We start from the raw sequence: 13,728 nt of genomic DNA on the forward strand, positions 1-13,728 counted from the left end.
GGGGCTAGGGGCGCGGGTGGCGGGGGAGTGCGCCCCAGGGACGTGCCGCTCCTGACCCCGGAACACCGGCAGCCCTAGGACTGTCTCTGATCGCCCTGGGCAAGAGTGGGCGTCCAGCCGGGCCGCGAAGGTCTGCAAGCGCGAAGTGTAGGGCGCACTCCGCTGCCAGCGGGACTCGGACTCTGCGCCAGGGAAGGCGCGGGCGCCATCGGGAGGGGACAAAGGCTCCTGGCTCTCCTGTGCATAGGGACTAGGGGAGTAGGACGGGGGCAGGGAGGCCCAGGGGGTTTGGGATGGCCCAGGCGCCGCGGCCCTGGGGGTCGGGGGAAGGCCCAGCAGGGGAGTTACCTGCGCAGTGGTGCTGGCGCCTTGCAGGGAGGCTGGTGCGGGCTCCGCCCCGCGGCCAGCCTGGCGCTCACCTGTCGAGCTGAGGAGGGGGCCGCCTCTGGGGTTGTCCGGAGTCACCACCGGGTCCTTCCTGCCGCCCGCACCGCGGAGCCCTCCTCGCCCACCTTCCCCTCTCCGCTTGGCTACTGGCCTCGCTGACTCACGCTAGTGAGCTTGGGTTTGCAACCGTGTTTTGTGCGATGGTCCAAAACAAGCGCCTAAAAAGTGATTCCTCCGGACACAGGCAGCTCCCGACACCCCCTGCTCTGGCCGCCCGTGGCCTCAGGCCTCGCTCAGCCCAGGCCTGCTCCTCCCTCCCTCCCGTGGCTCACTTTGCACAGACACTTCGGGTGCGCAGTGAATTCCACGGTTCCCGCCGAGATCTGGTTTCCCGGCCAACCGAGACCTTCGATCGGGTCCCCAGCGAACTTCACTCACAGTCGTTTGTGGATCACTAAAATGCAGGAATTCTCTTTCCTCCTAAGAAGATTTAGGAGGAAAACGAAAGAGCGTTTCTGCCCTAGTTGAGCTCAGGTCTGGGGGGAGGTTTACATATCTATGGGAAGCAGTGAATTTCCATAGAACAATACTTGCTACTGCGCATCAGGGACGACGCGGGGGGGGGGGGGGGGGGGCGGCTACTAAGACTTTACAGAGTGACTTTTTTTTTTTAAAGGGTTTGTAGGATGGTTGGTACTAGGAAGGGACCTGGGAGGTTGTTTAGGCGAACACAAAACTGTAAACAAACCTCTGAAGGAGAAAGACTAACTGAACAATAGAAAGAGTTGAAGTAAACCAAAGATTCAGGATAGTCGTAAATTTTTAAATTACCAGTGTGAGACACTAGCACGACAAGTTACACCTGGCGGAGTTTAGACATTATCATTGTGAATTGGGGGGCGAGGTGGGGGTGCATTGCCTGTAATCCCAGCAACTCTCAGAGGTTGAAGTAGGGAGGCTGAGGCAAGAGGATCAAATTCCAGGCAAGTCTGAACAACTCATCAAGACCCTGTCTAGAAATGAAATTTAAATAGGACTTGACATATACTTCAGTGGTAGAGACCTGACCTACGCGCAAGCCCCTGGGTTCTATCCCCAGCAACAGCACAACAGGAACAAATAATAATTGTGTAGTGATGTCCAGTTATAATTTTGCAACATATCTATATCTATCAGTAGATAAAGATCTGATTGGCAAGACCAGAGTTTGCTGGTGGAATCCAGTAGGGCAAGAGGAAGGTGCAGAATTGGACAGTGCTAGAAGGATGCAATTGTAGTAATGGATGACGGGTCTAGTCCTAGAGGACAGGAACTGAAACCAGCAGAGAACTGATAGGCTGAGAGAAAGGCCCAAAGAGAGTACTAGAGGACTGGCCAGTTGGCAGCAGTGTGATATTGGAGGCAAAGACTTCAAAGCTGAAGCAATTCAGGAGCTAGTTGCGGTAGCACAGACCTGTAGTCCCAGCAATTCAGGAGGCTGAAGCAGGAGGATCCCAAGTTCCAAACCAGCCTCAGCATTTTAGCAAGACCCTGTCTCCCCCACACACACACTGGGAATTGAAGTCAGGGGCACTCAACCACTGAGCCACATCCTAGCCCTATTTTGTATTTTATTTAGAGACAGGGTCTCACTGACTTGCTTAGTGCCTCACTAAATTGCTGAGGCTCACTTTGAACTCAGGATCCTCCAGTCTCAGTCGCCTGAGCTGCTGGGATTACAGGTATGTGCCGCCACGCCTGACTGCAAGACCCTGTCTTTAAATACAGATAGATAGATTAGATAGATAAATGGGGCTGGGGATGTAGCTCAGTGGTAAAGCGCCCATGGGTTCAATCTCTGGTACCAAAAAATATAAAGAGGCTGGGCACTGTGGCACATGCCTGTAATCCCAGCAGCTCAGGAGGCTGAGACAGTAGCATTGGGAGTTCAAAGTCAGCCTCAGCAATTTAGCGAGGTACTAAGCAACTTGTGAGATCCTGTCTCTAAATAAAAAATAGGGCTGGGGAGCTCAGTGATTGAGTGCCCCTGGTTTCAATCCCTGGTACAAAAAAAAAAAACATATACACATACACACACATACACACATACACACACACACACACACACACACACACAGGAAGCAATTCCAGAAGATGAAACAAAGAGATGGCTGCTGAAATGGAATAGAAAAGTGAGATGGGAATGCCAGGAATAGGGTCTAGTGCCTGGAGGCCCTCTTTTTGAACATGGTGGAGGGGGGCAGAAGGATGGTGAACGGAGCTTACTCCATTGAAACCAAGGAACTTCCAGGGACTGTGGGGGAGTGTCCCCAAAGCTGACAGATGACTGCAACTAAGAAGGTTGCCTGGTGCCAGGGACAGTTGCTAATGCCTGTAATCCCTGTGGCTTGGGAGGCTGAGTCAGGAAGATCACCAGTTCAAAGCCAGCCTAAGCAAAAAGTGAGGCCCTAAGCAACTCAGTGAGACCCTGTCTAGTATGCTGTTTTTAAGTCCTTTGGGTATAGATGAAGGAGTGGGATAGCTGGGTCAAATGGTGGTTCCACTCCCAATTTTCCAAGAAATCTCCATACTGAAAAGCTAATGAATTTCTAAGATAAGCAGATTTTTCCCTGCCACAAATGAAAGAGTAGTGTTATGGAAGAAACAGGAGGAGCTTGGGATACTGAGTTCTTTTGGGAAAATAAGCAGAGACATCACTTAGCAGGGTATCCTTGCAGAAGACCCCAGGTCTCCCCCCAATCCTGCCCCAGTGAGGGAGAATAAAATAAAAGATTACCTTGTAAAAAGGCTGGAAGCACAGAGAAGCTTGTTAATGAAACAAGTCTTCTTACAGAGGGCAGAGTGGAAGGGATGCTTTTAAAGGGATTGATGTGGGTAATAATACTTTACACCTGGGGTGTTTGTAAGGTTCCTTTGCACATTTCAGAACTTCACTTTCCGTTTACCCTTTTTGGAATGAGGAGCCCGAGGTTCTGGTATTACACTCACCTGTAATACCAGAGACTCTCGAGGCCCGGGCTGGGGATGTAGCTCAATGATAGAGTGCCCCTGGGTTCAATTCCCAGTGATGGAAATGTCTTGACCAAAGACAATTAGTTAATATGAGTGGCAAAGCCAGGGGCATCAATGTCAAATGTCTGTCCCCACAGCCAGACTCTTCGTTACAGGATACAGGACCTGATCCAGTTATCTTATTTTATTATTCTATGAGGCTAGTGGATGAAAGATATTTTGCAAATACAAAGGAAGGGTGCTATTATGGTAAATATTGCATCTGGAGTTTGGAAATTTAACTATGACCTGGGCACAGGGCACAGTTCATGAGCATCTGCTCATGAAAAACATAGACAGAAAAAAAATTTTTTGATAAGAGTGCAGATTGAGGGGCTGGCGATGTGGCTCAGTGGAAAAAACCCTTGGTTAGGGTGAGAAAAAAGAAAGAGCAGATTGATCAGGTATAATGGCACTCACCTGTAATACCAGAGACTCTCGAGGCCCGGGCTGGGGATGTAGCTCAATGATAGAGTGCCCCTGGGTTCAATTCCCAGTAATGGAAAAAAAATGGGGTGGGGGTGCAGATTGACTGAATTGTACATGATAAAGGTGTGTCCTCATTCAGTAGGTGTCTATTCATGGACTACTACCCACATGACATTGATTTTTTTAAAAAAGAAGCCGGCGTGGTGGGTGCACCTGTATTCCCAGCATCTTGGGAGACTGAGGCAAGAGGATCGTGAATTCAGAGCCTGCCTCAGCAATTTATCCAGGCACTAAGCGACTCAGTGAGACCTTCTCAGCAAGAAATACAAAAAGGCTAGGGTGTGGCTCAGTGGTTAAGTGCCCCTGGGTTCAATCCCCTGTACCCCCCCCAAAAAAGCCATACACACACACACACACACACACACACATATACATATACACATACACACATTTGCCATTGAATTATACACTTTAAATATGTCAGTAAAGCTGAGGGGGTGGGGCGGGAAACAGGTCAGACTTGTTAAGATAAAGCCCTGAACCTGAATAAAATGTCAATATAGCTCAGTTTGGAAAAGTGAACAGTGATGAAATCAGAATTGTAATCAGTCCCCTCACTTATACCATAGGTCACTGGAATTGTCCTACTGATCTCAAAATGGTGGGGGAGAAGGAATCATTGGCAACCATCCAGAATAGATTGCTGGAGGTATGTGTGTGTGAGTGTGTGTGTGTGTGTATGTATATGTATTTATATATATGTATATATGTAATAAACATAATCATCCAGCATCAATAATTACCAATACATGGCCAGACTTGTCTAATCTATTACCTGTCCATTTGCCCCCATCTTGTATTAATTTGAAGCAAATTCCATACATGGTATCATTTCTTTGGTCAATTCCTCAGTACAGTACAGTTTATATTTAAAATTTAAAACTTTAAGAACATACATATATAATACCATCACCACTTTTTTTTTTTTTTTTTTTTGGTACTGGGGATTGAACTTAGGGGCATTTAATACATCTTGGTCCTTTTATTTTTTATTTTGAGACAGGGTCTAAGTTGCTGAGGGCCTGTCCAAGTTGTAGAGGGGCTGGCCTTGAATTTGTCATCCTTCCCCAGCCTCTGGAGTAGATGGGATTACAGGTGTGCTTCACTAAGACTTTTCAAATTTTCACAATTCCTTAATTTCACAATTATTCAGTGTCCAAATTTCCAATTATAAGCATCATAATTTTTTTCAAAGTTTCTGCTGAATTAGGATCCTAATAAAATGTACAAGTAGCCTCTTTTCTCCCTGTATTCTAGGGACAAAAGAGGCAAGGCACCAAAGATAGCAGGAACAGTTTTATTTGTCTGCAGCCAGGTTCAGAGGGCATAGCTTTTGCTGTAATCAATTAATCCCCTGAACCCCGAGTTCTGGTAGTTTTATACCCAGCATGTAAAGGGAGGGCCTCAAGTTCACAGTTTGCAGAAGTTCGCATAAAAGCAGCTTTTTCTTTCACTGTTTTGGGCAAGTTAATCCTTCAAGGACAACACCTGGGAAGCGGAGAGCTTCTTCTCCCCTTTCTTTCCTCCCCCTGCCAGCTGTTACCATGGAGCCCAATTGCTAACTTATCTTAAAAATGTAGACATCTCTGTGAAGCCCAGCTCAAGGCCAGAGGCCTTGTTTACACATTTTTGCAAACTATTATACTGGATACATTTGTGAGAAACTAGTAAGGGGGTATCCAGCACCTGGAGTGCTGGTATCTTCTTGGCCAGTGGCCAAATAAAACAGGGCTACAGGAAAATAGGAAGTTTATCTACATTGAACTCTTTTGCAGAGACTCTTGCTGGCAGTCCTAAAATCAGCCATGGTGCAGATTTCTGGAGAAGCCCAGTGAAGACTTTAATGTGGAGAAAGGGGGTGCCACTTCACCTGTAAATTGGATTTAGAAGACTTGGGTTAGCATAGTAATGCCCCATTCATTCTATTATCTTTTATTCCCATTCGCCATGCGACCAATGCATGTTACATCATGTACCATCAAAAGAATGAGACGTTATACTCCATATATGTATAATATGTGAAAATACATTCTACTACCACGTATAACTGCTTAGAAAAAATAAAATAAAAAATCTTTGAAAAGCTAAAAAAGAAGCAGCATCAGCAGCCGTGGCCTTGGGTTAGTTTTGACTTGGGCTCAGTGGAGGTTAATTTCCGCGGGGGGGGGGGGGGGGGCAGGTCTAGCTGGACCTAAAAAGGTGAGGCTATGTCACCAGCCCAGCTCTTAGAGGCAATCATAAAATGAAACTAGGTATGAATGTGACAAAAAAAGCTGTCCAAACACTCAGGTAAATCACCTACAAATCTGGGAAGGAGGGAAAGGGGCGGAGTGGGGCTGAGCTACTGGGGAAAGCCCTTTGTACTTTTTCCACGCTGGCAACCAATCTGTCACAATCGCTGCGGAGGGGGCGGGGTGGAGCCTTTGGACGGAAATGAGGCTTGCGCGTCCACCGGTAGCGTCGTCACAGAAGCTGGGTAGATGGTAGATGGGCGGCACCAGCGTCTCTGCGACTTCCGGCCATTTCCCACGGAGTCTCGCAGAGTCGAGTAGCTACTAGGCAGTTCCCACAGGGGTCTAGGGGGATCCGGACCGCGGCGGCGGCGGCGGCCGGGCGGGCGGGATGTTCCGAGGGCTGAGTAGTTGGTTTGGCCTGCAGCAGCCGGCGGCGGTGGACGAGCCATCCCAAGGAGACGGGCAGTCAGCGGGAGACAGTCCTCCTGAGCAGCCCTCGGAGACGGTGGCGGAGTCCACCGAGATAGAGCAGCAGTCTACGGAGGACCAAGAGTTCCTCCACCAGGCCAGAGGCCTCAGCAGTGAGTCTCTCGCGATCCTTGATTGAAAGGGGGTGCGGGGTGTCCCTGATTTACGAGCCAGGCTGGCTGGCAGGAGCGGGGGCCTGGGAGGAAGGTGGATTTGCGGATCAGTCCTCTAGAGATGAGAGATTGGTGAGAATCTGAGCAAAGCCAAAGTTTCGTCTAGCAGTCAAATCCTGTCCCTGAAGTTCCTGGTGACATGCCATCCTGAAAAAAAATTTTTTTAATCACACTTTTCTTTTACTTAGTTTTTTTTTGTTGTTGTTTGTTTGTTTTTTGTTGTAGTAGTTTTTTTTTTGGGGGGGGGTGTGCTTGGCATCGAACATAGATCTGTCCTTGTGCAAGCTAGGCAAGCACTCTACCACTGAGCTGCAACTCCAGCTCTCTGCAAAGTTTTTTTTTTTTTATTTTATTCATTTTAGTTGTTGACAAACCTTTACTTTTTATTTATATATGGTGCTGAGAATGGAATCCATTGCCTCACACATTCAAGGCAAGTGCTCTACCAGTGAGCCACAACCCCAGCCCCTCTGCAAAGTTTTTTAATCATTGGCAGCAGGGCCGCAGTGGGTCTGGTCCCATTTGTCTTCAGGTTTTACAAATAATCTGCTTTGTTCAACAGGTCACGTTTCACCTTTACCCAATCACCCCACAGTGGACTGGAGTCCTTGGGAAAAAAATGCTTTTTTGCCCTTAGGGTAGAAGTCCTGGTTGGTCATCTTGAGTGCAGTAGGACCTTTTTCTTGATGTGGAAAAAGAGCGGTCAATTATCAAATTACTTAGATGTTTTATGAACCATGTCTCATTTCATCTGTTAACCCATTAAGTCCCCAGTTTTCAATTCTTTGAACACAGATGTTCAAATACTATTTTGAAGCTACCATAAGTGATATGTTTCTCAATTTAAGTTTTTACAGGTGATCCACATCTGGGATGGTGGGACAAAATGGGTTTAACATCCTCGTGATTTGGGGGAACAAGCCCGAGCTACTGGATTGAAGTTATGCTGATAGTAAATGGTAGAGGTGGTATTTTAATCTGTCTAATTTCAAAGCGGTGCTTTTTTTTTTTTTTTTTTTGTAGAGAGCGGTATTGGGGATTGAACTTGGGGGCACTTGACCACTGACCCATATCCTCAACCCTATATTGTATTTTATTTAGAGACAGTCTCTCTGAGTTGCTGATCACCTCGCTAAAATGCTGAGGCTGGCTTTGAACTCGAAATCCTCCTGTCTCAGACTCTCAAGCTGCTGGGATTACAGGCGTGTGCCACCTCTCTGTTTTGAATTTACAGTTTAGTTATAGGGGGCACAGGCAGTACAATACGCATGAAAAATATAAATGCATGCTGTAGTGATTCTGATTCTGAAGAAACCTTCAAGAAACATAGGCCTAGCTAAAGCAGAGAAGGTCTATTAGGTGGTTGAGATAGATGAAAGTGGGATAAAGTTATGAACTGTGAACTATAGCTTGTAGGTATTTACATGATTAAATAGAACCATTTTCATGTCATAAGGAGAGAATCAAAGTTGGTTTCTTAAAACTTAGGGCTTTACTGTTGATTTGAAACTTTATATTTCAATTTAGTAATAAAGACCTCTGAACAGTTTTTAATAAATGTCTTCTGGGTGGCTGGGGGTGTGGCTTAGGGTGCAGCACATGCCTAGCATTTATGACATCATGGGTTATGAGGTCAATCACCAGCATCACAAGGAGGAAAAAATGTAGTTTTGATAGGGTTGACTACTTTGGAGCTAATGTTGCCATCTTTCTTTCCTCACCAGGTTCTCTTTTGATATTTGAGGAGACTGGGGTTAGACGGAAGTACCTGCCCACTCACACATTGTTTGTAATTTGAAAGTTTCAGAATAAATGAAAGCTCTTCTAAAATTTATGTGGTTCTAGGACTGTGTAAAGGTTCAAGTATATACACAAACTTTGAGAGAAATAAGATAGATGATCAGATAGTTTGAAAACTGAAATTAAACATCTCTGAGCCTAATTCCCCATGAGTAGATTGGTTTCTTTAATTTTTTGAAATCTACATGGATTCTCCTAGGAACCTCCTTTGTTCTGCACACCTTTGTTGAGTGCCTGCCTCAACTGGACCTTAGGTGTTTTCTGTTGATAGTGATCTATTTATGAATTTAGGCCTTTCACCAGTTACCAATGATAGACATCCAGGCTACATTCCTCTCTCTTACCCAAAACTAAACCTGATCCTTGGATCTTTCCCACCCCCATAAGTTTATGATGTCCTATGGTCACTGTCTTCAAAGAGGGAACAGTACAGGAACTCAAGAATTCCTCCTTTCAGCTGGTGGCACACACCTGTAAACCCAGTGACTTGGGATGCTGAGGCAGGAGAGTCTTGAGTTCAGAGCCAGCCTCAGCAACTTAGCAAGGCCCTAAGCAACTTAGTGAGATCCTCTCTCTAAACAAAATATAAAAAGGGCTGAGGATGTGGCTCAGTGATTAAGTGCCCCTGGGTTCAATCCCTGATACAAAAATATATATATATTCTCCTTTCCCCTTAAAGGCACCATGCCCCAAAGTAACTTCTATTCAGTACAGATTGGTTGGTGTTTGTTAGTTTACCAAATCAGAGCATTATCTGGACTCTTAAAAAGCAAAACAACAAAAAATACCCTGTATTTCTGGGAGTTTTAAGAATCTGAGTCATTCACACAGTTTTTTAAAAAAAAATTTTTTTAGTTGTTGATGGACCTATATTTTATTTATTTATTTATATGTGGTGCTGAGAATCAAACCCAGTTCCTCACACATGCTAGGCAACCCTCTATCACTGAGCCACAACTCCAGCCCATTCACACAGTTTATACTTTTGGGAAGATAGCCAATATTTTCAAGTTATGGCTTTTTCAGCGTAGTCCCTATAAGACCAGCCTGTGCCCAGGAATGGAGGTCTGGCCACCTCTTCTAATTGCTCTTTTGAGGATTGCTACTGCGGTGGGACTTTGTGAATGAAGGCATCCTCCCTTTTTTTCCCCTATAGAGAAAATCCATCTCAAGTTCCAGATGCCTGACTTAGAAACTAAGAAGACTCAAAAAGTTAGTGTGTACATAGGAAAAGTAATGTGTCTGCTTTCATGTAGAAGTAGACTATCTAATTGAGTTCCAGTGACCACAGTTTTGATGACAGAGTCAGATACACAGTACAAATGGTCATGAGTTTGAATCCCATGGCTTATGCACAATATTCTTTAGAATTGGGGGTTTAGTTCAAAAAAGAAATATCTTAGGGACATTGCTTTAGAAATGATTTTCATTTTGTGAGATGTCAGACCTAAAATTGACAGGTGAAAGTGTCATATGAGAAGTGAAAAGAAATTTCTAATTAGATGTGGGTAAAAGTAATAATTTGCTGCCCTTCAAAGTCCCCAAAATCACCTCAGTTCAATGATGGGTTAGGAGGACTCACAGCTCTGATTTATCACAGTGAAGATGGCAAAGTCAGCAAAAGGAAAAGGTGCATGAGGCAAAGTCCAGAGGAAGCCAGTGGAATCATAGGACATGCTTAATTTGTCCAGCAGTGAGTTGCGACAATGCATGTGAGATGTTCTCTACCAGGGAAGCTCTTTAGAAAATGAGTGCCCAGGATTTTTATGGATGGCAGGTCACACGGGCACCCTATGTCTACAGTGTACTGTAATTCCAGACTCCAGAAGGAAAGCAGGTGTTGACTATGAACCATAATATTCACACACAGTTCAGTGAGCCACTCGCATACTGGGGAGTGGTAGAAACCCTACTGAAATCCAAGTTCCCAAACACTAGCCAATAGCCAATCTTGAAAGCAGGCCTTTTAGGGGGTGAGGTATAACTCAGTGGTAGAGTGAGCACTTACCTAACACATGCAAGGTGCTGGATTTGATCCCTAGAAACAAACACACACACACACACACACACACACACACACAGGCCTTTCCAAAGATAGCAGTCTTGGGCCTGCCCAGTTGAATGAATACTCTTGTTGTCTTTGATTCCTTTATTTATTTAGGCTAATAAATTCCTAGAAGGTGAGAATTATGCTTTTTCAAGGCATCAGTAAAATGCCCAGGTAGTCACTAAAATGTAAGAATTGAGATTATTATGCTAAAAGACCACTTTTTCAATGAAATTTCTCCCTTAGGGGCTGGGGTTGTGGCTCAGCGGTAGAGCACTTGCCTAGCATGCTCAAGGCCCTGGGTTCAATCCTCAGCACCACATATAAACAAATAAAATAAAGGTATTTTTAAAATTTCTCCCTTAGATTAAAATGACAGTTTAAATTCAAAATGGATTTCTGAAGGAAAAAAATTTTTTTTGATACTGCGGATTGGACCCAGGGGTGCTTTACCACTGAGCTACAACCCCAGCTTTTTTATTTTGAGACAGGGTCTGGCTAAATTGCTGAAGCTGACCTTGAATTTGCAATCGTCCTTCTTCAGCCTCCAAAATTGCTGGGATTACAGGAATGCACCACCTCACCCAGCTATGAGAAAACCATAAAAGGAATACTCTTCTTTCAAAACTTTGTTTCTTTATCTGCAAAGAATAATTTTACATAAATAGCATGACTGTTTGTTTATACATTTTATCATACCACATTGCACATTAAACTATTTGTAACCAAAGGAGTGAATAGTTATAACCAAAGAAATGATGCTCTTTCTAAAACTCAGCATTAATTAGGTCCATCCATTCAACAAGTATTTACTGGTCACCCAGTGGGGATATAGTAGTGAATCAGACAGCCTCAATCCCTGCCCTAATGGGGCTTAGGATAGGCCTTTAGCTAAGAAGACATTCACCAAGTTATCAACAGAGTATTATAGATTGTTGTCCCCATCCCCAAAATATGCCAACGGAACACATCTTAGGGGCATCTACTTTTTTTTTCTTTTTGTACTGAGGGTGGAACCCGGGGTGCTTTACAGTTGAGCTATATCCCTATCTCTTTTTTATGTGTGTATGTGTTGTGCTGGGGATTGAACCCAGGGCCTTATGCATGTGAGCACTTTACCAACTAAGTTATATCCCCAGCCCCCATCTTATTTTTTATGTTGAGAACAGGGTATTGCTAAGTTGCTTAGGTTCTCACTAAGTTTCTAGTGCTGGCCTCAAACTTGTGATCCTCCTGTCTCAGCTTCCCAAGATGTTGGGATTACAGGCATGCACCACTGCACTTGGCTCTTATAAAATCTCTATTTAAGGGAGAAACATAATATCCATGGGTTCCACATCTGTTGGTTAAACCATCCATGGATTGAAATATTTGAAATTGTGTCTATACTAAACATGTATAGACTTTTCTTGTCATTATTCCCTAAACAATATAGTATAACAACTGTTTATACAGCATTTATATTGTATTAGGTATTATAAGTAATCTAGAGATATAACAGAATTATATGGGAGAATATAACAGAATTATATGGGAGAATGTGCATAAGTTATCATGTGAATGCCATGTGGTGCCCAACTATAATTCCAGCAGCAGCTGGGGATATAGCTCAGTTGGTAGAGTGCTTGCCTAGCGTGCACAAGGCCCTGGGTTCAACCCCCAGTATCACCAAGAAAGAAAAAAAAATATGTATGATGTGTAATCCTAGCAGCTCAGGACCTGAGGCAGGAGGATTGTAAGTTCAAGGCCAACCTCAGCAACTTGGCAAGGCCCTAAGCAATTCAGTGAGACCCTGTCTCTAAATGTAAGAAGGGCTGGGAATGTAGCTCAGTGATTAGCACCCCTGGGTTCAACCCTCTGTACCCAAAATAATAATAATTAATAACAATATGAGGGACTTTAGCATCCACAGATCTTGATATATCCAAGCAGGTCCTGGAACAAACCCCCTCCCAGATACCGAGGGACACCTGTAGTCATTATACTGGAATGAAACATTGATTCTTTTTATCCTTTATAGACTATCTATATAATTTCGCAAGTGCTGCCACAAAAAAGATAACTGAATCAGTTGCTGAAACGGCACAGACAATAAAGAGATCTGTAGAAGAAGGAAAAATAGATGACATCATTGAAAAGGTACACTTAAATATCTTTTGGAAGTAGAAGTATATGAAATTTATTAACAGCTAATACAATCAGTCCTCTCTTAGGAACTTTTTAAAAATGCAAGTAGGGTATCATATTCTAATAAAAATCTAGATTGTTGAGACTCTTGGGTTTTTTTTTCTCCCTGTACAGTAAGTGACTGAGATATTAATTACTTTGGTTATAAATAGCTTTGGTTTTTATTTGAATATAGTTGAAATGCCTTTATACTGTTGAATTATATAAGTAAACTTTTCATGTTGTGAGTTTAGTAATAAACTATGGCTATCTCAGGGTCTATTTATATCTTTGTGTAATTTGGTTAAGTTTTTTAAAGTCTAAGCCCATTAGGAACAACTCTTAAGGGGAAAGTTTGTTCATTTTTTTCCAGTGTTAATGTGCAAGCCTAGGGAATTTCATTTATGTTGATAATGATTTGAACTAAAGAGGTCATTAGTTCAGACTTAGATATGTTGTTAGATGTTTTTGTTGTGTATACTCTATTAGAATGAGATTCAACGTGTCCTTTATTGTTTTTGGTTTTGGTCCCAGGAATTGAACTCGGGAGCACTCGACCACTGAGCCCCATCCCCAGCCCTGTTTTGTATTTTATGTAGAGACAGGGTCTCACTGAGTTGCTTAGTGCCTCGCTTTTTGCTGAGGCTGGCTTTGAACTCGTGATCCTCCTGCCTCAGCCTCCCAAGCTGCTGGGATTACAGGTGTGCACCACTGTGCCCAGCTTCCTTTATTGTTTAAAATTGGGTTTCATTTTTTATAACTTTATTGTTTATTTATATGTGGTGCTGAGGATCGAACCTAGTGCCTCATATGTGCTAGCAAGAGCTCCATCACTGAGCCACCCAGCCCTGGGTTTCATTTTTTAATTTGAAAAGGATCATGTGTCATAAAGGAAGTTTTATACTCAAAATTG

General features: G+C 43.9%; 2 protein-coding genes across 7 annotated transcripts in view; one reads left to right on the forward strand and one right to left on the reverse strand.

Moving 5' to 3' along the window:
• The window catches only part of CTPS2 (CTP synthase 2), a 104,093-nt gene extending 103,144 nt beyond the window's left edge, over positions 1–949 (reverse strand). For 2 of the 6 annotated variants that reach the window (XM_081277064.1, XM_081277063.1), the window contains exon 1: positions 349–947. The gene's annotated coding sequence lies outside the window, so the exon portion shown is untranslated. Of the gene's footprint in view, positions 1–348 lie in introns of all 6 variants that reach the window. The other 4 variants (XM_081277062.1, XM_081277061.1, XM_081277060.1 and 1 more) reach the window with 4 other exon arrangements.
• Positions 950–6,433: 5,484 nt separating this feature from the next.
• The window catches only part of SYAP1 (synapse associated protein 1), a 32,592-nt gene continuing 25,297 nt past the window's right edge, over positions 6,434–13,728 (forward strand). The window contains exons 1-2 of the mRNA XM_081278168.1: positions 6,434–6,742; positions 12,670–12,788. Of these exons, the coding sequence (XP_081134294.1) occupies positions 6,550–6,742; positions 12,670–12,788 (312 nt within the window). The 5' untranslated portion in view covers positions 6,434–6,549. The remainder of the gene's footprint in view (positions 6,743–12,669; positions 12,789–13,728) is intronic.

This window comes from Spermophilus citellus (genome assembly GCF_964194105.1).
Source record: "Spermophilus citellus genome assembly, chromosome: X".
NCBI classification, from domain to species: Eukaryota; Metazoa; Chordata; class Mammalia; order Rodentia; family Sciuridae; genus Spermophilus; species Spermophilus citellus.